Genomic DNA, 26,958 nt, shown 5'->3' with positions numbered 1-26,958 from the left:
GCCATGCCAAGTGTGAAAGTTGGAAAAAATATTGTCAGTCTGTCAGCATGTTTATTTGCCTGGTGCATCTCCTTTGAGTCAACAAGCATCTTCTCCAAGTGTGAAAATGAACAATTAGTCATGCCTGGAAAACAGTTTTGCAGGCATCCCCTCCTGCCCCCCGAGAGACAAACCTCACTGTGCTGCACAAGGGCACAAGCAGCTCATTTTTCACTCACTGTACACACTACCAGATATTCACTTCTCCAGAACAAAAGTGTCTGAGGAATATAAGGGGGTATCTTAAGTACTTGGCAGTTTGAATTAAAAAGAAAAGTCAATGCCAAGGAATTCAGATAGAGGCAAAAAAAATCAAGACATCTCAGAGCAATGCAGTTGGGTTTTAAAAATGAATGCACGCATTGTTTGCTCACAGTTTTTCACAGCAGCATTCATAATTTAGGAAACTATTAATCAGCATGATGAAGGATCCTGTTTCTACCCAAGAACAACAACAAAAAAAAAAAAAAGATTGTACAATACAGCTTATTTTCTCCTCACTTGAAAGACATCTTCTGGTAAAATTTCATGAGAATTCCAGAGATTTGGGCTTGTGAGCTTTGTGTTTAAGTTCCACCAGAGAAAAAAAGCCCCAGTGAAACAACAGAATCCTTCCACTGCCTTTTTATAAGGCTCATCACAAGTCACTGCTCAAGGGGCCTTATTTTCTTTTGGCCCATGATTGACACCCTACAGTTGTTAAGCTGACAGCAGGAAAAGAGCACTGAAGGCCACAAACATTTCCAGGATTAATGCAAAATTCAGATCACAGAGGAACAGCAGGTACTGAACAGTGAGGCAAGGTGGCAGGGGAAAGTCAGGGGCAGGGAGGGGACTGTGGGACTGAGAGCAAAGAAACAGTGGTTGAGGAGAGTTCTGGTAGGCAAAGACCTGAAAATGGCAAAGGTTTTGGTGATGGATTTACTGCTGGCCTGCCAACAACAGCCCTCCAGGGCTCTTAAGCCAGTGCTGTAGGTTTAAGACCTGCTAGTTCCCCATTCCAACAAAGTTATTGTGACAGTAAGTGATTACAGAAGCAAAGGATCCAAAGGACAGCTTTTATTTGGTAGCTCATTCAGGGAGATAATAAAAAAAAGTGTGTTTTTTTTTTTTTTAAAGGTGTTTCATACCTTTTCTTTGCTTGAGGGTACTGGTGGCGAGAACTTGGACATAGCCTGAAGCTCTGGCACTTTCAAAGTTATGAAAAATCTTTCTTCTCTTTCCTGCCTCCCTTCCTTGCTACATTCCCATCTTCCTGCTAGTGAAGTGTCCTTTTCCTGGCTTCAAAACCCTACTATTTCTGAATGGCATTGCCACAGTGACCTGTCCAGTGGGGGCAAAGCTCAGCCTAGAGAAGTAAGAATGAAACAGCTTCTGTGCTGCTGTTGGGAGCAGAGGTCAGGCACCGGGTGAGAACACAGGGTGAGAACTGCCCCAGCAGGACACTCCCTGCTGCAGGGAAGCAGCCAGGTACAGCTTCTGCTCCCTCCAAAGTTTGTGTAAGGCACAGCTCCTGCACAGGGAGGGGAGCAGCAGAGGAGTGACTTTGTGCACCTGGGATGTCACACAAGGTGTCAGGGTTTCCAGCGCTGGCACACAGCAGCAGCAGAGGATGCCACTGAGGTGCCCTGCTCCATGTCCTGCTGGGAACAGCCAGCTCCAGGCCCTGGCATGTTCCTGCAGGGCTGCTGCACCATGAGGAACACGCTCCACGCGGGCAGAACGTTCAGACATCCGACACTTCGGCCACCCCTTTTTAATGCCATTAGTGATGCAGCAACACGTATTTATATTTACATATAAATACAAAATGGTCAGATACCACATTTTAAAGCATAATTTACAATCTGAAACTGCTTACACTTTCATGACTAGGCTTGGGTTTTTCTCATTTACATTCATCATTTAATTCCACTGGAATTTGATTTTTAAGAAAGCCCAACATATCTTAATTACCATAAAAAGATCCATACACATTTTACTTAAAAATAGCTTCTGTAAGAGGAAATCTACCAAAAATAACACGAAATATATTATTATGCATACATTTTCTTTTTTGTAAAGTACAAACAAGAATCTGATCTCTTCTGGGTATTGCCTGATCTAATATGGCTATAGTTTCTATTTACTGTGTTTGTTTTTCAAAGTAAAGGGAAAGACAGAAGAAGTGTAAGAAATGTTAACCAAAATAAAACTGTATTCTTTCCAAAGACACGGATGATCAGAGAAAGAACACTTTGAGAACCAATAAATGACAACAGGTACAAAGGAACACCATCCAAACACTATGCAGTGTTTTGTCTGAGCATGTGCCACAGTGACCTTGCAACAGTTATTAAAAACAACAAACAGAAAATGCTACTGGCAGAAAAAGCTGTCAAGCAAAACACTGAAAAATTGGTACCATTTCCTAACAAGTAAGTGCAGAACTGATAGCATTTTATGTGTCTTCCCCCACGTACACAGACCTCTTTCTTGCTCTCTCCGCCCGCAGGACTGATCATTGCCACTCTGGCGGTTTGCTGGATGCCAAACCAGGTCAGAAGGATCATGGCTGCTGCTAAACCAAAGCAGGACTGGACCGTCCCCTACTTCAAAGCCTACATCACCCTCCTTCCCATCGCCGACATCTTCTTCTACCTCAGCTCGGTGGTGAACCCGCTGCTGTACAACATCTCCTCCCGGCAGTTCCGCAGCGTGTTCCTGCAGGTGCTGTGCTGCCGCCTCACCCTGCAGCACGCCAACAGGGAGAGGTTCCTCAGGGCCAACCAGAGCTCCGGGGCGCGGGGCGGCCGCTCCCTGCGCCCGCTGCTCTTCACCTCCTCCAGGCGCGGCTCTTCCACCAAGGGCGACGCCAAAGTTTTCCTCAGCACCTTCCAGAAGGGGCCCACGCCCAGCTGCAGCCCACAGGAGCCGGGTCCTGCACCAGGAGATCCCAGCCTGGAAGCGGCGCCCCTCGAGACCGGCTCAGAGCCCGGTCAGGGCGCACAGAACGGCCTTTGTGAACATCAAGTATGACTTCGTAAGGCAAAGTTAATGCTTAGCAATGAGACTAAAAACATAGACATTGAAATGACTGAGGAAAGCCACAACACTGCAAAAGGAATAAGTCAGATGGATTTGTTTCCAGTTATGCAAAAGGTACAGGAGGTCTGTATCCTGCTGGGATTTTTAAGTGCACACTGGAAATTCAATCTGCTAACTGAACTCATTAGCTGACAAAAATATCAGCCCCTCTTCTTCACACAGCCACTGAACTTCCCTTGCTGTTGACAGGGACTTGGAAACAAACAGAAAATAATTGCAGCGTCTTTGAAGAAAGAAGGATGCAGGACAAATTGTGTCGGGGAAAAAAAACCCCATCAAACCAACTTGCTTGAAGTTTAGCAGTACAAGAACAACAGAGCAAACGTAAGGAGCTGAAGAGTGGTTATCACGTGTGCCCTCGGCACCACAGCAGAATTGCCCCTCTTCTTGGGCCGGGGTCCATTGCAGAGGGGAGTGTTGCAGCAGCTGATGCAGACGGAGTTCACCTTGCCAGGAGAGCAGAAGGACTGGTAGCCGGCGGAGGCGATCAGACACGCGGCCGAGGAGGCGCAGGACTTGCGGTACATGATTCCTGTGACACACAACAAGGGTTACTCCGTTTGAGGGGAACGCTCGACAGCAGGAATCCTGCTCAAAAGCAGCTGCAAGCCCAGTGCACATCCCCAAAGCACTGCTGGTGCTCAGACACCTCAGCAGTGACAGGACGAACAGCCCCGCGCTGCCGCAGCACCGCGGTCGCTCTGCCCGGGATTTCTTTGTCGTTCGATCCCGGTTGGAACCAAAAATATTACAGACTTAATTTGCATAATGTATATCAAATGATGCATTTTATAGCTGGAATTCTTCATCTTTCAGAATAAACTGTTTGAATTGCTATAACTGAAATGCAATTAGTGGGAAAATTAGTTTTGTTTCTATTGCTGAACATGTCTGAGTTAAGGTGTCTAAGTAATTACAGCTTTCTGTGCTCTTAATTTGTCTTTTGAGGATTTTTTTTCCTTTTCTTGTTCCTTTGCCACACACAGACAGGTAACTAAGAGTAAAAAGAGGATGATTATCAGAAAAACTTTCATCCTCCTCCCTCCCCTTCTAATTTTTTTTTGAAGAAGAACTAGAAGTACTTTTCCAGGTAATCTCAGCTCTTGCTTATCTTTGAAGTTTAATACCCTCAATAACAAAAATTTCCATTTCTATAGAAGTGTCTTTCTCGAGTTGAAAGTCTTCCCTTTTTGAACGTAATTTAAGGTAATTTTAATTAATAAGCTAATTTATAATTTCTCAGATTGTTTGTAACTGAAAAAGTACATTCTGATGTATAAACTTTCAGCTGCTATTTTAACATGGTTTATAAAGGCTTTAAAATACACAGATGTATTTTCTTCTGTCACAGTGGAAAATGGTTATGGCACTTCCTCGTCTCATTACTCCAAAATTTTCCTACAAGTGATACAGTAGAAATTTTGTCTTAGAAAAACATAAACATAATAGAAATTGATAATGATGTTTGCCTGCTCCTAGTTACAAAAAGTAGTAGGGATATTCCTAAGGATGATAAAATCACTATTCTTTTTGAGTATGGGATTTTCAATAAGTTTTACTTTTTTTCCTCCTGAAAAGCAAGGGAACAGAATTCCCTTGGAGAATGGTGCCTCTACATCCTGTGGCATGGTCCCAAAATGTCTTTAAACACACAGTGATTGAGACTTTTTTTTGGAGGGAGTGAGGAGGGAATATGACCCTGGTACTGGATGTACAGTGCCTGCAGATATTTGTTCAGTCCCCAGAGACTTAATAACCACTACAGCACCTCCATGGCCCAGGAGAAACCTCTGTAATTTGGCATCAGACACTGCACCTCTGAGTGCTGAGAGCAGCAGCAGAACACCCTTTCTTTGGGCAGTGCTCAGAAAGAAGGATTTCCTGTCTTCAGAGGCTTTTAATTAAAGCAATTCTTTTATACTGTCACAACACTGCTGCCATCCCAACAATGCTGGGGTTTCCTTGTTTTGTGTTCTCCCTCTGCAAATCTCAACTCTGAAACGTGTTTTTAGGCTATCTATCTCATTGAACTTATGAAGAGAAGCCCTCAAGTGAGTGTTAAATCTTCCTCTGTCTCCAGTGAGCTTCAATCAATCAACACAGCAGGTAGAGCCTTTTCTCAAGAAGGAAGAGGAGCTGTGGGCTGTTCTCCCTGTAACAGCAAAAGCACACAGATAAAGCAATGCAGTCTTTATTACTACGGCTTGCAAAAAGAAGGGAGTTCTGTCTCTGCTGACAAACCACTGCTGTCAAGGAGCCTCAGTGGTGCTGCCACTGATCGGCTTTACAATACCAAAATCTCAGCTGATGTTCCCCAAAAAGACCTGATGCTTTGTTCATGTTCCTCCTGCAGTCCTCCCAGAGCAGAGGCAGATATGACCCTTCCCATGGCTACAATTAATGTTTTTCCTTCCCCTTCCCTGTATCCAATTAAACCAGGCACAATGACCTGATCCTGCATCTCCCCATCACAAATTATTTCCCTGAGCAACAAACACCCACCAAACTCAGCCATTTCTCAGCAGAAATGAACAGCAGTGAATTTGACTTTCCCCTCCAAAAACAAGGCTCTAAAAAGCTTTTGACCCTGCAGATTTCCTATTCCCATCATTTTATAGATCACTCTCTTCCTGCTGTTTCCTTTTCACAGGTTTCCTGCAAAGCTCTGTTCGCAACTTGAACTAGTGATTTATTCGTTTGGATAATTTATAAGTGTGGAAACATCCCACTTTGCACTTCTCCCATAGATTAGGAGACTAGAATTGTTCACTGCTGTGAACAATTAGATGATACCTTCTGAGGCATGGTTTTCACCAGACAGCTCTAGGAAACCGCTCCTGCAAAAAAATGAAAGTCCTGCAGCTTAACTCCATGTGTTTACAACAGATCTGTTCTCCAGGATCAATCCCATAGAACAATCCTCAGCTCCTTTTGAAGTCAAAAAACAGTATTTCAGCACAGACTGAAATGTTACTACTCAAAGTTTCATGAACAGATGCACCATGTTCACACCTAAATAGGGAGAATAATCTGACTAGTAGCAAAATTCCCTTGTAACACTTCTCCAGTGGATTTTCAGTAAATGCCTTACAATGGGAAATTTCACACCCAAATGATTGTTTATTCCCATTCCCTGTTTTAATAATCTAAATTTTTTGAGAGATTTTTTACTTAAAAAACTCAGCATTTCCATCAGGTTTTTAACAGCTCCTTTGCTAACAACATGCCCTTCACATCCAAGATTTTTTCCTTTGAGTACTGCTAGAGTCTCTTGATCTCACAAACCAGCTGCTATCACTCTTAAGTGCTTTTCACAAAGCATCAGGTACAAAGCAAGCTTGCTCAGCACAGCCAGGCTGTGCTCCCTCCCTCTCTGCTTCTGCAGTATCCTGACAGGAAGACACAATGCAAACAGGCACAGAAGTTGGTGGGGAAAGAGGGAATGTTAGCACTGCAGGTGTGACATTTTTAAAACACTTGTGCTGTGACTTCACTTACTCCTAAATGTTCTTCCTATCGTAATTCTGGTAGGAAATACATTAGTACAACTGAGTGTGATGATGTGATGGTAGGGACACCATCTCCTCCCTCCAGCAAACAGGTTAATGGGCCCCAGTAGCTTCAGCTCAGCCAGGACAGCAGCCTCCTCTCCCAGTTGTATCCCGAGATCTCTCCTCAAACTCCTCCTTTGCAGTATTGCTGAGCCAGTTCCAAAACCATCCCCAAGATCTCCCTGAATCATTTGCCACCAGCAGGCTGAACTGCAGACAGTTCTTCAGAATGGTTATCTGCCTCATAAGACCCATACCACAGACATAACTGCTAATTACTGGGTATTCTTGCCTGAGCAATCAGCCTGATGCATTCATTAACATATCACCCAGAAAAATAACTGCAAACCTTTCTGGAAGCTTTTCTTCTACCTCAGATTGTTCTGAGTCATTGGCTAAGCAAGGAGACTTCACTTTTTACACTCTGCTTTTACCAGGATGGGGTCATTCCCAGCTACCCACCCTCAACAATTGACACCAGTGATCAATTAGCATATTGATGAATACTTAATTAGCATATTTATTGCCCAATTACTTGATGGACAAATCCAGAACAATCTGTCCTTTTTCAAGGATTCAGCAGACCCCCAACAACAATTTAGGTACTGTAAAATTGTTTTACTGTGAAGGACCTACTACTGACCAACAGATTTTCCGGGTTTTTTTGGCTTCAGGGTTTGTGGGATGCAGATCAAGAAATTTGAAGAAAAGAGGGGAGTACACAGAGCTAGAACAGCTGTGTGATAACGAGCTTGTATCCCACACCCTCTCCTGTCACATATACCTACAACAGCAAAATGTTTGTTTTCAGGGTTTTTTTAAAAGCAGATTTGGGCTTAAATTTGGCACTGAAAATTTATTTCTAGACTAAGAAACTTGTCCATGGTTACACCCCTCTCTGCCCCACAAGTCATCACAAATTTAGACAGTGTCAAGGCCCAAACTGTTATTTCTGCCTTATTCCTTACAATGAAGGGATGGGTGTAAATCTTTAGGCTTTTCTATAGTTCCTGCTTGCAATATTTATTTTCTCACCTGGATCCAGTCCAGTCCTGTGCATCTGCACCCTGGCACTGTTTTGTCCTTACACAAGTGCATTCTGTCTTGATTGTAACAAACAATTCAAGCATTAATTTATTCAAATCCAAAAGTGAGAGTTCTTTCCTCTACCCTCTCTGCACAGCCCAGTGCATTTCTCTTGAAGAACAGCTTAACTTGTTACTAGGACAACCAAAAAAGGTGACATCACACCTACTTCTTACACTGTGCATGCAGAAGGCACCAGCAGATCCAGTTTTTTTCTCTGATTGAAAAGAACCTTATTAGACACCTCTGATTGTTCTGTTGTAGGAGGTGCAGACAAAAAAGCTGCTGTGTAAGCATGACTCCAACTTTCCAGAGCCAAGCCCGATCCGAGCAGTGAGTGTGCAAATGCAGTTTGCACCTGTACTCTCAGGAGTGTCCTCCAGCAGGATGCACAGCAGCCAAAACAGGCAAGCAGGGGATCACCTCTGAGATCAGCGACCTAATTTCCAAAAAAAGTCACCTTCCCACTCCTGTGACCCAGCTACTCTGCAAAGGCACAGCTCAGCAGGAAATCCCAGCCCTGTCCTTCACCCCAGGACCTCATGGACACAAACCCCTCCTCTCCAAGCTTGCCTCAGTGAAGGGGACAGCATCATTTGCCCAACACTGAGCTTTCCAAGCCAGCTCTTCTCTGAGCTTGTGGGCTGTGACTGATGCTCCACTTTTTTTGAGGAAACTTTTTTCTACACCGTTTTATATGTATATTTGATATTGTATATGTATTTAACCAATTCCACAGGCATGTTTGAAGTCAGTCTTGTGCAGCTCATTCCACAAACAGTGCTTTAGCAAAATCCCCTGCACGTGCTCTGGGCAAACCTGCCACATTTATCTTCTGGAGCTGAGAAAGAAGTCTGTGTCCAACTAAGGCCCACCACTGAGGCATCCTTGAGCCTCTTCAAGGCTGCACCAGGAGCTGGAAGCACAAAAAGGGCTGTAGAAAAGTTTTGTATCCTCAAGTAAGCAGCTGAGAAAGCCAGCAGGTAGATCAAGGCAAGTTTGAGGCGCACTTATAATTTTGACAGAACCTCCACTCAACTCTTTTAGATGGGGTGTTTCAATCTTGCCCATCTTTCCAGGCAAAAGCTGGGAAATTGGCCAGCAGTGGGTAATTCACAGTGCAGCACACAGAACTCAGGAGGAGCCCCCCCCAGTCTTGTCCTAGCCCTTGCATCAGCATGAATTGCACAGGATCTCTTTGGGTGTTCTCTCAAGACAAGCTGACAGCTGTGCTTATGTACCAATACCCCTTTCTTTGAATATCCTGCATCGTTCCAGCTGTCTTATTTCACCAAAACTTCCATTTTCTGCTCTTGGTGAATCTGCAGCTTTTTTACATTGTGCATAGACTTGATGTGTGCTCTGCCTGGCTACACTTGCTTGGTAATTTCATTCATATAGTTCATTCTGTATTTTTTTCCTCTCAATTGTCACTAGCTTGCCCTGCACTCAAGCAAAATTCAGCACCCAGTAGGACTTAGAAAAGCTCTTTTCTGATGTATGGCAAAAAATAAAATGAGAATTTATACTAGTGGCAAGAATAACATGTAAACAGGTGAACATCACCTTCTAAGGAACATAAAATATAAATGTGACTATTTCTGCATTTTACTCTATCAGTAATGCTACAAAAATTTGGTTCAGACTACAGGTTTGCAAATCATGTTTTTCAATTTCCTTATTAGGTTGCATGCCCATCTTTTTATGGCTTCAGTGGTTTTGCTATAATGATCATTTCCTCAGCTGGTACCTGTTCACATGCATCAGTGACAGACTCCAGAGGTCCTATTGTGATTTGCTGTGTTCTAGAGAAAGTGATTATAAATATTTTATCTAATAAGGTCCTAAATATCGTAGAAGGTGACTGAATATTGAAGAGTAATCAATCATTCTTTTGATGTTGTGCTTCCCCAAACAATTGTGGTTGTAGTCAGATCATGTTTTTATTGGTTTAAAGTATGAATTAAGCTTCCTCAACACACAGACTTTCAGCTATGGCTGTAAACTCATTGTTACAAAAACCACAAATAATTTGAGCAAATGTAAAATATCCAACCATGTCCTGTAAGTTTCACTTCACACTAACTCTTCTTGTGAACTCCACAGAGAAAGCTGACGAGACAAGTGGTTTAAATAATTTGCACCTTGCTAGAAATTGTATCACAAAATTTTCTAATCACCTTGTAAACAGCTACTTAAATACTGTGAGCTCCCATGGTCGATGTTTTCCAGACTAAAAAAAAACCCCAAGGCACTGCAAGTATGTGACTTGAAATCTACTGCAAAGCTATGCACACACTTCCTGATTTTTAATCTTGTGTTTTAGGACTGCAGCTATTTCATCCTGGCCCTCCCTTTGATGCATTCTATAGACGAGATAAAAGCATATTCATGCCTTTAGGTCCTTAGAGAGTACACAATTCTATTAAAAATAAAACAAACCCAGAGCCCTCTGCCTCTCAGCAAAACGAAAATAAACCACCTGGTTCACTTAGCATATTGTCATCATGATTTTGTATGAAAGCCTAATATCATCACAAATCCTCCATACATTTGGTACTCTTAAAAAGTTGCACATTTTCCCAGAAACCAACAGGAAGCCTTTGACAATGAAAGTCTGGCCTCATCACTCTCCTTCTGACCCTGACATGACACCTTGCAGAAATTAAGTCAGCTCAGGAGAAAACTGGACAATTGTTGACTGGCAGAGGACAAGGGTTTAGATTACCCTGATATCTTTTTGTGAGTTGTGCCTTCTAATTCTGGTGCTAGAAATGTGACTCAAAGCGGTGTTGCTCACAACAAAAAACATCACAAAAAAGTCTTTGTCACTGCTTGCAAAGCTGAAGCACGGCTTTAAAATGCTTAAAAGTGCATAGGCTGGGAAAGTGAAGTACAACTGCTAATGGTGCTGTTATCAAATATTTTTTAAAGTCACAGAAGGCTACAAATGAGAGGTCAAAGCTCAACCTTCACCTGCATATCTAATAATTCTTTGGTTTCCTACTGTTCTTATTTGTTTCCCTTGTCACCAGTGTGGATGTACTGTCAAGCACTACAACACCCAATCTTCCCAACAAAGCTTCCATCCTACCTGATACAAAGGAATCAGGATCTAAATGTCCTTTGCCATTAAGATCTAAATATACTTCTTCTTGTAGGGACAGAGGTGAACTTGGACTCAATTTTCACAATTCTGTATGAGGATTTTTCCTGACAATCCTTACATTTTGAGATAAGGGGAAGCCACAAACCTTTTGCCTTTACAAATGCTAGAAGTGCTACATCCTTGCAAAAAGTCACATAAATAATTTTACAGGTGAATAGTCTTGTTGCATCCCTAATTAATGTCCTTAGCAATTTCAGTGGGATGGCTCAGATGTTGGCACTTGAATGCCAGAACTTTGGAAATTCATTCTGCTTTTAAATGTTTAGCTACTTTTACACTCAGGATTTTACAGCCTGTTCAACTTAAGAGTAGGATTTTCCTGGGTTTTATATGGCTTTTTTCAGTTTTGAAGACTTATTGGTAAGTTGGCAAAATCCAGTTTTGTCAGGTTTAAAAAAAACAAACAAACAAAAAAAACCCCATCCAGCCTACAAAGGAAAAATGGAAATGAAAACTGTTTGGATTAATTAAAGCTTGCTTGCTAATGATTTGGTAAGGTCACTGGGAGCTAAAAGGAGTGACAGGGTCAGGCTTCAAAAGGGTTTGGAAACACAAACTCATTTGTGTGTGAAATGCAATAGGAAACTCTCAGGAGAGGTTTAAGAGACACCAAGCTGTGGGCACTGTATCATCACAAAATTCATTTGTATATCTTCCACGCAAGCCTGAGAAATAAAATAACATAAAAAGCTATTGTCCACATCCTGTGAAAGATGAAACTTGCTGGACCAGAGACCCCATCTTCCTTACAATAATGCAGCCTTCATCACTTCTGCACTCGGATCTTTGTCATGGCTTTCAAGTCATAAACTGCTTGAACTGTTAACTCCACTGCTGCTTTTCTTTATTGAAAGGCAGTCAGGACACACCTGCTGAACACTCTCTTAATTTCTCCTTAGCTGAAACACTCAAGTCAGTTCATTCCCTAAGTGGCTGGAAGTTTTCTGAGAAACACAAAGATTGGAAGAGATTTGCAAGTAAGGAAATGGCTTTGACATTTGAGAAAAAGTGTTTCTGAATGGAAATGTATCCACAGATTCAAGTTTTCAGCATACAGTGCAAATTAACAACGTCCATTGCAAGTCTTTTATTCATTATCAAAAGTGAACCTTGTTTCCAATATCGATATTATATGTTCATTTCACTGGGATTTGGTAGCACAATGTGTGATATTACAGGTACCAACTATCCCATGCAAATTTTTTATTTATCTTCTAAAATTATCAATAAAGACTTACTATATTGTGCTTTGCTTTGATTAACAAACAAAAAAGCCCCCCAGACACCAACAAATTCTGCTATGTTGATATCCTTTGACCAAAAAGTGTAGAGGAAAACAAAAAAAAATCCACCACCAATTTAGTGGATGTTTCTTACTGTTTCTAAATAGATAATGGGGATGCAACAACTTCCTATAAACCTTCAATGCCTACAGTAATTCTGGCAACATTAAACTTTGTTTGCCGTTTTAATCACTTTGTCAATAAAAGTACACCAGAGCATAATTTCCCCTTGATATAAATATGCAATTAATATTGGTTTTAATGGATTCTGCACATGTACACAGAAAAAAAGTATGTGGTTCTGTAATCCTTGCACACATGAACAATTCAATCATGGTAATAATCACAGGTAATTATCACAGGTAAAGAATTTACCACAGCCCAACTCATTTTACAACATAGCCACTGGCAAAACAAATGATGGGAAAACCAATGCTGGAAAGAGTTCAAAGAAATGGTTAAAGTTTTAATTCAACACTGAGATGCTGGTCTTGCTCATGGTGTTTCCATGCACTACTTTTAAGCATACAATCACAGCAATTTCTTTAACTACACCGCAGAGTATATACTAATTAATTGCATTAAAAGGACCATAGTAAACCAAACAAACAAGCAAAATTTCTTATTGCAGGTTAATACAATAATTGGATTGTTTCCCGATTTCCTTGCAAACAGAAAAATCCCTGATATTTTGAAGTTTTGGCATTGCTACAGTGAATAATTTTTTCCTTGCAAAAGTTAATAAAAGTATGTTCACAACGACATTAGAACAGACGGTGTATTGTTCAAAACATGCACGTGGGCAGCTTTACTTGCAGAGAGTTCCAAGAAATTGAGACTGGCTACCTCTCTGGGCTGCCTGTCTCATCCCTCCTGCTTTATCCCTCGCTGATGTATTCACACTGCAAATTTCATTTTGTCTTAAGTAGGTTTTAGATCAGCCTTTATGCTCAGATAACTCTTCCCCTCAGTAAAAAGCAAGACTACCATTACCAGTATGTTTTCTATGCTATATAATATATATAAAAGCATATGCACACTATATACTCATCTATCACCAAGATGTTTCACTTGATCCCAATATACCATGGGATTTCTTTGTTGCTACATATATTCTAAAATTGAAGGAGCACTGACATGTCTAATTTAAAAGTCCATAGACTGGAAAGAGAGAGGCAGGAGGGAGCAGGGAATCCACCACAGGTGTTTCCACAAGATATCTGCAGGTAGAATTATGGTAAGAACTTCGATCCTTTGTCAAACATTCAGTTTACACAGTTTTAAAACACTACTTATCCAGCTGAAGAATACACTAGAAACGTATCCTTTACATTAATTTCTGTGGGATAAAAAATTTTGTGGTACAGTCTTGAGTGCCACTTTCCATTCTCATCACTCCTCCCTCTAAAATAAAGATTTTTTTTTTTTTTTGAGATATAATTACCAAATTAATCAGCAAGATTATTTATCACAGGGAAAATGCAGTATCTCCCACTGTAACAGAATTCTAACCATCATTAAACTTTTCCTGGCAAAAGTTTTACATACAACTCAGCCTTAAGAGAGAAAAGTACTTTGCCATTTGCTGCTCAATTCACTTTAAGCTGTCCAAAGAAGCAAATGTCTACCTGGTGCAACAAACAGCTGAGATCAGCTGCCTGATGGTCTAATTCAAAACAGAATTTACTTACACCTGCTTTCTTAGAGGCTGCCACAGGAACAGCCACTTTTTGAGCTCTGGGTTAGGAACATGCCTGAGCTGCTGCTATTTCTCACCTGAAGCTGAGCTAGGACCCAGTGGCATCTGAAGCACTGATTTTAGAGAAACTGAGGAGGGCTTAACTGTGAAGGGTCAGTCTCTTCCACCGGGCAGCAACTGGCAGAACAAGAGGACACAGCCTCAAGCTACGTCAGGGAAGGTTTAGGTTGGATATTAGGAAAAAAAATTTCACTGAATGAATAATAAAATTCTGGAATTGTCTTCCTAGGGAGGTGGTGGAATCACCATCTTTGGATGTGTTTAAAAAAAGACTGGACTTGGCACTTGGTGCTATAGTCCAGTTGTGGTGTTAGGGCATAGGTCGCACTTGATGATATTAGAGGTCTCTTCCAACCTCATTATTCTGTGTGATTCTGTAATTAAGGAACTTTTTACAAGGTGATTGGGAAGAACAGCCCAGGGTTGTCATTTACCACCGTGGTGCTTCTAGGACAGGGAGTTTAATCCAGAATGCAGCTGAGCTGTGGCACAACTCCTGAACACAACAAACACTCGTGGAGAAGAGTCCCTGGCCACAGGCTGGGGCTGCACTGCAGGCACAGCACAGACAGGAGCCAGCAGCCCCCAAGAGCAAAACACAAAATTCCCTCCTGCAGGGGAAGGGTGGCTCCATCACAGGGATGGTCACCCACTCCCACCCTGAGCTTTAGCTCAAATACCGCATCTAACTTTTAAATAAAGTTTGAGATAACTTACAGCACTTTGCTCACTGACACAGCTGTGGTTTATTAATAACAAAAATGGGTTAATCTGCAAAAATTGCACTCCTTTGACTGTATTTAGTCAAGAGGAAAGAACTCTAATTAGGAGACTGTGCTGTCAAATAAATGCAAATTTGCATCTTTCATTTTCTGGGTTAAAAGCTCAAACTCAAGTCTATTATAAATTAAAATCAATACTTGAAACATTTCAGCAATAAGCAACAACCAAAAGAATCAGGTTATGAAATATACTGGTAGAAGTAAAATGAATTATTTAATAAAACTTGGGAGAGTAAGGCATTTATATTGCACACATTTAAATATCAATTAGAAATAAAACCAATAAAGGATGATGAACTGAATCATCTCTGTTTTACAACCAACCCTCTCTAAAATTGACTGAGGGTAACAGAAACTAAGCTTGCAATGTAAATTTCATTCAATTTGAAATAGGTTAAAATTTTAATTTATTAACTGGCTGAAATTTACAATCTCTGAACTTAGAATTAATAAGAAATGCATTTATAGAAGTAAACGTAATAGAGTGGCACCTGCTATGCAGAGCATGCTAGCGACCTCCTAAAGAAAAAAATCTAGGGATCTACTGAGAAAAAACATAAAATTGCACAGAAAAAAACCTCACCAAGCAGTTTAAGAGCTGCTTATTTATTGTATTGCAACCCATTCTTTCACAGGAGTAAAGGCAAGTTATGCATCAGTGAAAAAGAGTTCAAATCTGACTTTTTTTGTCTGTGTCTACTACCACATCTAGAGCCCTCCCAATCACAACATCCTGTCTAACCTCATGAAAGTACTGCAGAAGCTGTGGTGAGGAGATACTTACAGTTTGCCAGGTACATTTAAAATATTGAGTATGTCTAAATGACTGCTTGAAGGCTTTGCTATCTCACACCCTCACCACCCTTTTCAAGTCAACTTGAAATAGAATACTCCAGTAAAAAAATAACTTGAGAGAGACTAATATTCCTTTAAACAGCTTAAACCCAGCTTTTCCCTCCCTACACTGGACAGGTTTAAGTATTTCACAGCAGTAGTCACTGTGGTTGGTGTTACCCAGGATGAAAGAGCATCAGCAGTTCAGCTACTTTTGACGTGTAACAACAATTATTTATCCAGGGCTGATCACACAGTGACCTGAAATCCCCAGCACAGGTGGGGCCAGCTGACTGACAAGCACTGGGAGAGGAGTTTGCTAAGCCCAAGAAGCATTGTTGCTGTTCTGGATGGATGGCTGCACAGATCTGCACCAGAGGCATCCTGCAGCTCCTGGAGGGCTTGCTGGGAAAGGACAGACTGCAGCTCAATCTCCACCAACAGCAAAACCCCAGATCTGGGAGATGGGCAGTCCCAGAGAGCAGCATCCCCTTAAGTCAGGGTTCTGAAGCCCCAAGCTGCCCTCTGCTCCCCAGGCTTGGCCCAGGGGACACTTCCAGGCTGGGGCTCCCAGGGAGGGGCTGCTCCTTGTCCATTCCAAAGCCTGACACCCTCTCAGCTGCCTGCAGTCAGAGCAGGAGGCTCCAGGGGCTCCAGCTCCCTTCCTGCCTCCTCACACAGCCCCAGAGTCCCTAACAGAAAGCTACAGAGCAACACAGCAGTGTGAGACCTGACAGTTCTCTCTAAAGCTCCACCATGCTGAACAGAACCCAGCCATTTACAAAACAGCTCAAAAGACAACAGAGGCGAGGTGCAGAAACACAGCTGATTCCCTCTTGGACACATTGCTGTCCTAATATGTTAACTTTAATAGCAATTGCAGTAAGGGAAAAAAACCTTAAAGATTGGTATGACAAATCCATTGTGCCCTTCTCCTCCCCCATAAATTCCCCCTCCCCCAACTTTTTTTTTTTAAAAAAAACCTCTTTCCCCCTTTTGCCTGATGGTTTCTTTAATGGATGAAAGCAAAGATCACTACACTTTCCTTCCCTTAAGATGAACCTTCAGAGTATATAAATTGCTTGAGTAAATAAAAGAAAGGAGGGAATTACTAATTTAATGCTCTTCTATCTCTTGGGGAAAAAGCCCATGTAATTAACTGTAATGAGATTAAACTAACTTGTTGTTATTAATTTCCCAGTGCTGGGAAACTATATCAGAGACCTATAAGGCTGTGTATTAACCGGCTTTATCAACATTTGGCTTGCATCCTTCAGTTTTTACACCAGTTTTAAAGGAAAATGCTTAACTTCATTGAGTTGCAAAGCCACTCAGAAGTATAAGACATTGAATCCAGTCCCTTCAGGTAGGGACACAAGATTCATGTGAAGCTGAACACCATGAATGGGTGGAGCCAAAATGCTACCTAAACCAGAGAGACAGAAGAATAATTATTAAATTCTTACCAAAACTTTTTTCCATTACTTCTTTCTGACACATATCTTGAACATTCACTGTACAATTCACGATGAACTCTGGAGAGGAGCAGTCATTATTTAGCTGGAACTCCTCACACTGGTAACACTGTATTTGCAAACCCGAACCTGGAACAGATAGAGATTTGTTAAAAACCATAGAATGCTTTCTTTTGGAAAAGACCTTAGAGATCATCTCATTCCAAGCCCGTACCATGGGCAGGAACACTATCTGCTCAACTGAGTGCCCCATCTAACCTGCCCTTAAATAACAGCGATAGCATTAAAAAACGAAAACAAAACAAAACCCAAACAACCAACACGTGCGAGAAATCTCCCTTATCCTTCCCCCTTCGCCGTTCCTAGCTACTCAACAGCTCAGCCAAATAAAGTATCGCTTTGACAAAGATAAAGTAAAACACGCCCAGCGGAAGCCGAGCGCTGCCGGCTCTGCTGATGCTCCTTTCCGCGGGGCAGCCGCTCCGGCGCTGGAGACGCCGCCGCCAGGAGGCGACGGCCACCGGTACCGGCATCACCACCGACATCGGTACCGACACCGGCATCAACACCGACATCGGTACCGGCACAGCCGGGCAGCCACCGCCCGCCCCACGGCACAGCGGGCTGAAAGCCGCCCGCGCCCCGCAGACAGCAACCCGGCTCCGAGATACTCCGGCTCTTATCTGTGCCGACGGGTTTACTTAGCTCCTAATTAATTACAAATGATTTAATTACTATTTTGCCGTGCACAATTAAAGCGGCGGAGCATCCCTCGCCAGCCGCCTTTATCATGCAAACGAGGCGCTCCGAGCGGCGCTCCGCCGGCGGCTCCCGCACCCTCGTCCCGCGGCGGGGACCCCCGGCCCGAGCCCGCCCTCCGCGGGCACCGACCCGCCGCGGCAGCGCCGGCATCCGCGGAGAGGCTCCGGGGCTGCGCTCGCCCCGCGGGCAGCCGGCGCTGGGACACCGGCGGGGGCTCCGCGGGCCGCGGGCAGGACGGGGCTCCGCCGCCCCGCTCCTTTGTAGCGCCCGGCAGCAGCTCCGTCGAGCGGCGGCGAGGGGACGGAGGCTCCCAGCACCGCGGAGCCCTTACCTGGCGCCAGGCACAATCCCCAGAAAGTTGCAGCGAGGAGGAAGAGCCGCATCCTCCCGGAGCCGCGGCCGCCGGGCTGGCGTGCAGTCGCGAAGGGGCATCAGAAGCGGAGATGCAGCGGAGGCGCCGCGCACTTGTGCCGCTTGCCCGCCGCCTCCGCTGCGGAGCGGCGCCCCGGGAGCCGGCGGCGGAGCCCGCCCTGCCCAGCCCCGCGCCGCGCTCCAGCCTCGCCGGAGTTGAGCGCTGAGACTGGAAGAAACTGTAGGAGAAGCGAGGGCTGGGGGGCGGCTCCCCCTCCCTCCCTCCCCCAGCACCATGTGATGCCGGCGGAGCGGGGCGGGGATCCCCGCCAGCCGCCCCGCACCTCGCCGGGAGCGCCGCGGGGACGGGCGAAGTTCAGCGAGGGAGGGGAGCCCCCGCAGCGCCGGCTCCAGCTCCGGGCTCGGCTCGCACGGCGCTGCCGAGGGGCCCCGCGACCCTCTGCCCGCCGGGGCTGCTCATCATCGCATCCGCGCCTCCTCCTCGGCTCGGGCACAGACCCCGCGCCGTGGGACTCGTCCCGGTCCGTGCCGTGTCCCGGTCCCTGCCTGTCCCGGTCCCTGCCTGTCCCCGCCCGAGCGCACAGGTGGCAGCCGGAGCGCGTCCGCGGCGCTGCCGGGCCGGGCCCCGCTGCGAGCGCCGCTCCCTCCCACGTACGCCCCGCAGCACCCACGACCCCGGCAGGGGCTGAGGGGAGGCGCGGCCCCGCCATTCCCTCCTCCCAGCCCCCTAAAAGGGAATTCCAGCGTAACAAAACGGGGGGGAAAGGGCGCGGTGGCCGCGCTCAGACCCTGCCTCCTCCGCGGGCACACGGCGGGATGGGCCGGGGGGAGCTGACGATGGGATGGGATTGGGATGGGATTGGGATGGGATGGGATGGGATGGGATGGGATGGGATGGGGTGACGAGGAGCCGTCGGGGGCTGGGCAGCGCCCGTGGGGAGGGACGGGCAGGGCAGCCCGCGGTGCCGCGCCCACGCCGTCCCTGCTGGGACCGTCTCCGTGGTCTCTCCGCATCACCACGTTATTTCCCAGTGATCGTTCCACAGCTCTGCTCCAAGGAAGAGTTAATTAAGCTGAAATCGCTGTTTAACAGCCCCGTGTCACGAATTCTCTGAACACCGCCCTTCTGCGGGGCGGCCCGGTGGGTACCCCCTGACCCAGCCCAAGCTGTCACAGCATCATCCCCTTCCCAAAACCCCTCAGCAGGCACCGGTAGGCAAGAGAAGTTTTATTTACGAAAGATGTTTCAATGAAAATTTCTTAAAAGTTGAAAAAGACGATGCAAGTTTAGGGCAGAAAAGAATTAAAATATAACAAATTGCACAAAATAGTAACACTGATCATACAATATTTCAAAGATTAACAAGCATGTGCTAAAGAAACTGTAGAGTCTAGAAATACTCCAAATATATCTAGTTTACAATTGCTGTACAAAAAGCAGTTATAAATACTTCACATCTAGAAAAAATACACAGAACCTTTGAAATAGACTCTCCCTTACATATATAAACAACCTTTGTAGAAAAAAACCAAAAACACCCAATACAGCCCAATCCCCCTGCTCCAAGATATGTTTGAACTAGTACTGGTTAGCACCAACATTTTAGTGTGTCACAAACAGGAGTTGTTTAGTGTTTTAAAAAAATAATTTTAGTGTTCAGAATTTACTTAAGACCAAATAGAGACTAGAAAAGATAACACATTATGGTACATTTATAATTTGATGGGAAATGAGTACAGTGCAGAGGACGTGGAAGTTTAAAAGCCACGTTGCAGTTAGAAGTACAGGGTAGTTTATGTGGTTCTCATTCCTACAGGACTCCTGTTTGTGTCAGAAGTGAATTGCTTTGACCCTGATCTTTCAAACAGTTATGTGCATGATTGATGAAGCCAATGCCAGCAGTATCAGGCCTTTTAATCTATTAATTTTCTTGCCATGTCAAAAGTCAAAACCCTTTTGAAATAAGACACCTGTTGTGAAGTTGCAATAACTGAAATGCATGTTTCCCTAGAATACCTGTATGGAATTGCACTAAAAAGAAAAAATAAAATACGTTTTCTAAAAGGGAGTTCATGAGAGTTTATTAAAGACAATCTGGCAGACTCGAGTTTATGGTAATGCAGTGTTTCTACATACAGTTTTAAGACTAGGACAATTATAACTTTTTAAAAAAATCTACTAGCTTTTTTGTTAATATTCACACCAATTTCTTTAAGTTAGTAATCTGCCATTACAGGAGCATAGCACCAATTTAATATTTATTGCTGTCGTGTATCCCTACAAATATATTTTCCCAAGATATTTACAACTGTACAGATATTCACAAAAGTGCAAAATTAAGACTTTACTCTGTGTATTCGTTGTGTTGGGTGTGTTGAGTCCCCTGCACCACTGTGATGCTGCCCTGCCTTATTGCTGTGTGGTGGGAGGTCAGAACACCCTGATGGGAGCAGAGCGAGCTCGAGGGGGAATTGTCACAGTCTCCTCTCCCTCCTCTCTCCACGCTCACCTTCAGCTCCACTCCGTGCTGCAGCCTGCTGGGAAGTGTCCCTAAACGTCGTTGGAGCCTTGGCTGGCACAGGAGGAGAAGCTGTCATACAGGGAATCACTCAAGGATTCCAAATTGTCCACATCCTGCCGACCCGAGCTATTCAAGGAAGCCGCTTCTTTCTTTCCATTTTCTTCCTTCTGTCCTTCAACCTTGTTCAGACAGTTCTTCTCTTTTTCTAATAAAAGTACATTATTGCTGTTAAATTTATTGAGAGACTCCAGGGAAATTTTAGATACTCTGTTCTGGGAATCTTCTTTTGTTTCTTCAGTTGGCTTCAATTTCTGTAAAAGTGGGAGAATTATTGGAAGCATATTCCTTTAAAAATTATCCTATTGTACACCATTAATTACCATCTTTCTAAAGTTCACAGGGTGAGAGGAAATAGATTGTTAGATGCTTAAATAACTGTTATGATTAAATAGGACATTAGTGTCCATTTCAGGATAAATCAAAGCTTTAATGATTCTGCTAAGACAAATAGAACTACATTTATGTAACACTCAAGTGCTATTAAGGTCCTAAGTAGCACACCCTGGCTGTGCATGAGTTAAACATCTCCACCATCCTCACAGGAATTCAGATCTTTTCCTGCACGAATACTTCAGGGGAGTATGTTCAAATAGGTATTTGTTTAAGTAGAGTTTGGGGAAAAAAAAAAAAAGTGCAGAGGAGAAAACAGCATTTTCCATAAATTAAGGATGCAAATGAAACTTGCTAGGGAATAGCCTCACATTTTGCATGTATAAGCCTATCGATTTCCACAAAGCCAAACCCTCTCTAATAGACAAGAAAGCAAAGAGAGGAAATTGCAGAGAACTGGGCCGATCCCCACAGACCAGAATCAATCAGATATTGGCCAGGCTTTCCCACAGAATTCTGTGGCAACACTGGACCATGTATTAGCACATTATATTAAAAACACACGGTAGGATTGTACCAGAGTAATTTTATCCCTTTGTGAGCTACTGGTATTTTCAATCAGAGATCTGACCAAGGAATCATTAGGGAACTGTGTAGGGAGCAGCTCAATAAAAATGACCTGCTGTTCATATATAGAGTGTTTCAAAATCTGAGTAACTAACTCCTCTTACGGATCGTATTACCAGAGATATATGGGATAGCATTCAACATTTTACAATCAACATTCAATAACCTCCTGGGCAGATAAGATTCAAGCATTCTGAGATATGCCATCAGAGTGCAAAGCCATTCCTCATTTTTGGTACAGCCATCAGATGGCAAAGACAGAATCAGTAAATTACTGTAAATCCAAGGCATGAACATTTCTGTTTAGCTAGAAATGAAATGGTATTTTAAGCACACTGAAGATATAGCTTGGGCAGATGTGTGGATGCTGTGGGTCATTACATGTGCAGTTGTAAAGGGTCCTTACAATTTTCTGAAGAATTCAAGCTTCAAGTCAGTGAAATGTTGTGCACACTGTGCTGTTCCTCCCTGGCAATCTTTGGTGAGAGGAAGACAAATTGTTACATAGTTTGATTGCTTGTTTTGATGGATAGTTAGATAAAAATTGAAATGCCATTCCAATGACTGGTTTTGCTCTGATTTTGTCACATCTCATAAAATGACAATGCATGGATTAGATTACTATTTTTGGGAAATGTTTCAAACAAACTTAAGCAAAGCAACAGGAGATCCTAAAGTCTTAGCAAATGAACATTTTCTGTTTGGTGCATTAATTAATCTTGAGTCTAAAAGGTTTTAGGGAATGTTGTGTTGGATTCTAATTTTAGATGACAGTTAAAACTAAGGTCTTCAATATCTGTAATTAAAATATTTTCTGAGAGGAATATTACCCTTGGTAATGGGAATGAACATAAATTTAGGACCCTACAACAGAAATTTTTCACAACTTTACCTGGAAATGCTCTCCCCTTTGCCCTCATTTGAAATACTGAAAAAGTTGTTTCATTTCTCTGTAGGCCAGATGAGAATATTCTCAGCCATGGCATCAATAACACATGTTAGCACTTTTTGCTTTTCAGAGTGCTAAGCCTAAAATACTTTATTATATGGCAGACTAAATGATGTTTCTCTGTCTTTAATTTTCCCACTTCACAGCTTTTCTTTAGATAAATTGAATGTGACTAGTTAGCACAGACTTGAGACTGCAGGACTCAATACTGGGGTTAGTAAGGCCTGTGATAAAACTCTCATTGATTCCAGTGGAGCTAATTTCAACTCCTGGGCAGGAGGAGCACCTGGAGAATCTGCAGGACAGAGCAGTCTGGGTGAAGCATCACAATCAGAGGAGGATTCTGGCTATCCTGCTGAGGATGGATTCACACCTCAGGACAAACCAGACTGAATTCATTGGTATGTTCTGCATATATGCAGTATCAATAGTTTTTTACACCCTTCAAGCACAACCTAGGCTACAATCCTACTTTAATCACACTTTAGTTTCTCATTTATTTTATAAAGTACATTAGAGAAACTGCAGGGAACAAAAGTACTCTACAAATTTTAAACAAAGACCTTGAATCGAGTGAAATTGAAGTGAACTGAAGCTCATCAGAGAAACCTGTTGGCAAAAGATTCTGAGTAGTGAACAGTACATCTACAATATATCAGAGCTTAAAGGGAAAACTGATTCTAACAGTAGTAGAAAAATTTATTAGCAAAACAAGAAACAATTCAGAAATAAGTTATACTTATTTCTTGGACACAGAGTTGTCCTTTTTAGGTGTCTTTGTGCCCAGTTATATCCTTCTGTAAAACAACCTGAAACTTCCTTTCTTTAACACAGAAGAAAACTCATAAGCAAAAATAAAACTTTAGGCAGAGATATTAATGTAAGAATCTGCACAATCAACAAATCATTTTCTCTCACAAAAACACAATTACATACATTCCTAGAGCTAAAAAGTCACTGGTCATTTCTTTATCTTCTGTGTCAGAACAGAAATGTTAACCCAAGTTTTTTTTTCTCTAGTTACTATGTATACAACTTGTAAAAAATTAGCTAGCAAAGAGTGTTTATTTAGATTCAACCTTAAATAAGTTTCTTATTATTCATGGCGGTCTCAAAAGCTGCTAGATTAATCAAAAGACAAAAGCAAAACAACTATAGTTAGAATTTGATTGATGAATTGTGTACATGGTTATGTAGTTTCTTTGGGTTTTTTTATGTAGATTTGCTATTGACTGCAGCAGAGTCACAGCTATAACAAAGAACAGGGGTTAGCTCAAAGAGGTTAGCATGGTGTATTTTAAAGTAATTAGTTCATGAATGCATTTGAGAATCATGCTGAAATGGTACTCAGCAGCTGCTTCTGCAGAGTGGAAGGTGAGGCGGGTGTGTCCTACGCCCAGGAGGGCTGGGTGGGATTTGGGAAGGGGTGTAGGGAGCCCCTAACCTCTAAGCCATGTTTTCCACTCATATCTCTGCTGTGCCAGGCGTGGCTTTCTGTGCAGTGAACAGCTGGTTTTGTCACCAAGCAAAGAGAAAGACTCCATGATTTTGCTCAGTGCTGCTACAAGAGCCAAGATGGACTAACAGCACAGGATCCTTCTGAGCTGCAATGCTTAGAACCATTTCAGCCTTAAAGTGTTGACTTTGCTGTTGACTATTCTGATGTGTTCTGTGATCAAGGTGAGTGCTGCATTTGGTGTGGACTCTGTATGTTTTCCTAAGTATTAATTGATTCTGGTCTACAAGAGACAGATAACAGAAATAAAGGAAAAAAGGCTCAGTACAGACAAGAACTGTAGTTTTCACAGCCTCTGTAACAGCTCTGGCCCATCACCCTAAAGCAGATCAATGGTTAGCTTCTTTTACTTATCCTAAGTGTATTTTTGTCTGGAAAATCTGTACCCTTATGGCCTTAGGGTACAGGGAGAATTTGTTGTTCTGCTCCACTGTATAGGTGGAGAGCTTCCCACAGCTGGAGTTTCTTGCCTGCCCAGCATGGGGTGCCTTGCACCACCTGAGAGCAGTGAGCAGTTGTCAGAAGAGGAGAAACTCTTCCTGACATACACAGACATTCATCACGAGCCACATCACTTTGATATAAACCCATGAGTCATGAATCAGAATAATGTTTCCTTGCTGGCAACATCCTAAAGGGAATAACTAAAACCCGTTAGTGATGTAATGAAATCTGGCGTGTCACTTCAAGCACAGCAAATTAGGAAAACAAAACTAGCCTGCAGTTACACTGATACATTATAAATAGGTGTTATTCCTACATTAAGACATCAAATTAGGTTTTCTGCAAACTGTAAAAATGAGAGGTTACGTGTGGGTAGAATGCCTTTTCAGAGCTGTGTGATCAAGGACCAGGAAGAGCTGCAGCCCTTTTGAACAGCACAAGGATCCCTCAAGTGTAGTGGGAAGCAGGAGCAGGGAAGGATGGGCTGGTTCACAGGCACAGAGGACCCCACACTCGTGTGCAGGAAGGAAAGCAGCAGCAAGGCCATTTCTTGAATGTGGTAACACACAGAAGCTTTGATTATCTGGAGGTCAGGCTATGCTTATGAGTCCCACCAGAGCCCAGAAATAGCAATGAACCATTCTGCAGGATAAATGCATTTTCCAGCTGTCTAAGTTTAGTTAAGCAACACTTTAAAGAGCTCAGAATCACTTACAAAAAGGAATAAAATGAACTTTATTTATGTCTCTCATGCATTGGGCAATTTAGTTTTTAGATTAACACAAAAGCAAGAAGAGCATTGCTTCAAGTGAAGTATAACTGCAAAACACTATTGGGTAAAAACAACAAAATTGCTATGAGAATTAAACATAGATCAGCAAAATCAATACTTAATTGTATAACTCAAGGACCTTCGTTTCAGATCTGATCTCTAATAGAAGATACACAGTATGCTCCCTTTTGGTTTTTTTTAGTTATTGCTCATAACTTTATTGCAAGGGAAAACAATTTTCCAGATTTTACTTTTTAAAAATTGCTTGTTGCTTTGTCTGCGTATGCTCAGGGTAAACTTGATCCCAGGAGCCACTATTTCTTATTTTAAATTCACAGTTCTTCCAATTTAGTTATCCTCTAAGTCCTGTAACTGCTTTGTATTTACGACACAATGGGTCTAAGTGGGATCTGCTGGTGCAGCACCATGTGGGCTGCTCATACATAACCTGTTCAGTGGGACAATTTGAATAGTTTCACAGCTTCTTGTAGAGCAAGGAGATACAGGGCAGTTTTCTGACCAGAGATGTCCTGGTCTCATCAGAACTTAACTTCCCACTGAATTCTCTGGTGTCACACCACTGTTTGCAGTAGAAGGTGTCATGTGAAAAGGGTTGGGCAGTGGCTGTCTGTCCTCCAGGCAGGACAGAATACCATGCAGGCTCTGTGCAAAGTGAACAATCTCCAGATCTCACTGAACATCAGGTGAACAAGTGACACTCTGCAGTGACAAGAGCTACACAGCCACATCCAGCAAACCACAAAGGTGAAAGCTGTAACTGCGTGACCTCTGCTGCATTACAGCTGAGCTAAAAATGGGATATTTGAACCTCTTTCTCTTTAAAGCATAACTTTAAATAATAAGATAAGCCTTGCTCTCCATTGTACATTGTCAGAAGCTTTCATCTATTTTCTGGACTGACAGTAAAATAATTTCTGAAATAATGAATCATTTTTCTTTTTCTACTTGAGCAGAAATCCCAAAATTATTTTGCTGTAGCAGATAATGACATTCTCAGAGACACACCATCAGATTTCCATGATAAACAATAAGTGCCAGCTTCTTTTGTGTTAAAAAAAGCATTGCTAGGAAGCATTTTTAAGTTAATTAGTATGTTCAGCAGCTGATAGGAAAGCCAGATATACATTGGTATGTATCATCCCCTTATGGCATTATGGGTAATGTAACAATGACTATGTAATCAAAGTTTACCTACTGTATTTCAGAGTATAAAAATCTACAAATATATTTCAGTATCACAAGGAAAGCATTTCTCATGATCCTGAATTGTAAGTGAATTATCTTGGAGGAAAAGCAGCTGATTATCACAAACTGTGTATGATCCATAGCTGCAGATCTGGACAAACAGCTATTGCCCAATGGACTGAGGATTTGAAACTTAAGTTGTCTATAGCTTGAATTCTTGTGTGGTTTAGGAGATAAAAGAATTTAGTTTAGTGAGTTGGGCCTTATGCTTTCAAAAGCAGAATTTTCATTAAATGATGAGATGACTCAGTACATTCAGCATTTTAATGCCAA

At 42.7% G+C, this 26,958-nt stretch overlaps 3 protein-coding genes across 3 annotated transcripts in view; 1 reads left to right on the top strand and 2 right to left on the bottom strand.

Moving 5' to 3' along the window:
- GPR39 (G protein-coupled receptor 39) overlaps nucleotides 1–3,057 on the top strand; it is a 74,948-nt gene extending 71,891 nt beyond the window's left edge. Inside the window, exon 3 of the mRNA XM_021548632.3 lies at nucleotides 2,534–3,057. Within this exon, the coding sequence (XP_021404307.2) occupies nucleotides 2,534–3,057 (524 nt within the window). The remainder of the gene's footprint in view (nucleotides 1–2,533) is intronic.
- LYPD1 (LY6/PLAUR domain containing 1) lies at nucleotides 1,781–18,327 on the bottom strand. Its single transcript, XM_021548633.3, has 3 exons — nucleotides 18,159–18,327; nucleotides 17,057–17,194; nucleotides 1,781–3,658 (listed from the first exon to the last, which is right to left on the bottom strand). Exons 1-3 carry the CDS (start codon nucleotides 18,208–18,210, stop codon nucleotides 3,423–3,425), a joined length of 426 nt encoding a protein of 141 aa, XP_021404308.2. The 5' UTR covers nucleotides 18,211–18,327; the 3' UTR covers nucleotides 1,781–3,422.
- Nucleotides 18,328–19,412: 1,085 nt separating this feature from the next.
- Nucleotides 19,413–26,958, bottom strand: part of NCKAP5 (NCK associated protein 5) — a 220,590-nt gene continuing 213,044 nt past the window's right edge. Inside the window, exon 18 of the mRNA XM_077784917.1 lies at nucleotides 19,413–21,032. Coding sequence (XP_077641043.1) covers nucleotides 20,751–21,032 — 282 coding nt within the window. The 3' untranslated portion in view covers nucleotides 19,413–20,750. The remainder of the gene's footprint in view (nucleotides 21,033–26,958) is intronic.

This window comes from Lonchura striata, chromosome 8 (genome assembly GCF_046129695.1).
Source record: "Lonchura striata isolate bLonStr1 chromosome 8, bLonStr1.mat, whole genome shotgun sequence".
Lineage (NCBI taxonomy): Eukaryota > Metazoa > Chordata > Aves > Passeriformes > Estrildidae > Lonchura > Lonchura striata.
The sequence above is the reverse complement of the archived record's forward strand: the minus strand, read 5'-3'. Positions and strand labels throughout refer to the sequence as shown.

Bases quoted from the DNA above. Each gene is read 5' to 3' on its own strand.
- LYPD1 (XM_021548633.3), bottom strand. From the start codon at position 18,210: ATGCGGCTCTTCCTCCTCGCTGCAACTTTCTGGGGATTGTGCCTGGCG. The intron at 17,195-18,158 runs GTAAGGGCTCCG...TATCTGTTCCAG, and splicing joins GGGATTGTGCCTGGCGCCAG to GTTCGGGTTTGCAAATACAG. The intron at 3,659-17,056 runs GTAAGAATTTAA...TGTGTGTCACAG, and splicing joins AGTAATGGAAAAAAGTTTTG to GAATCATGTACCGCAAGTCC.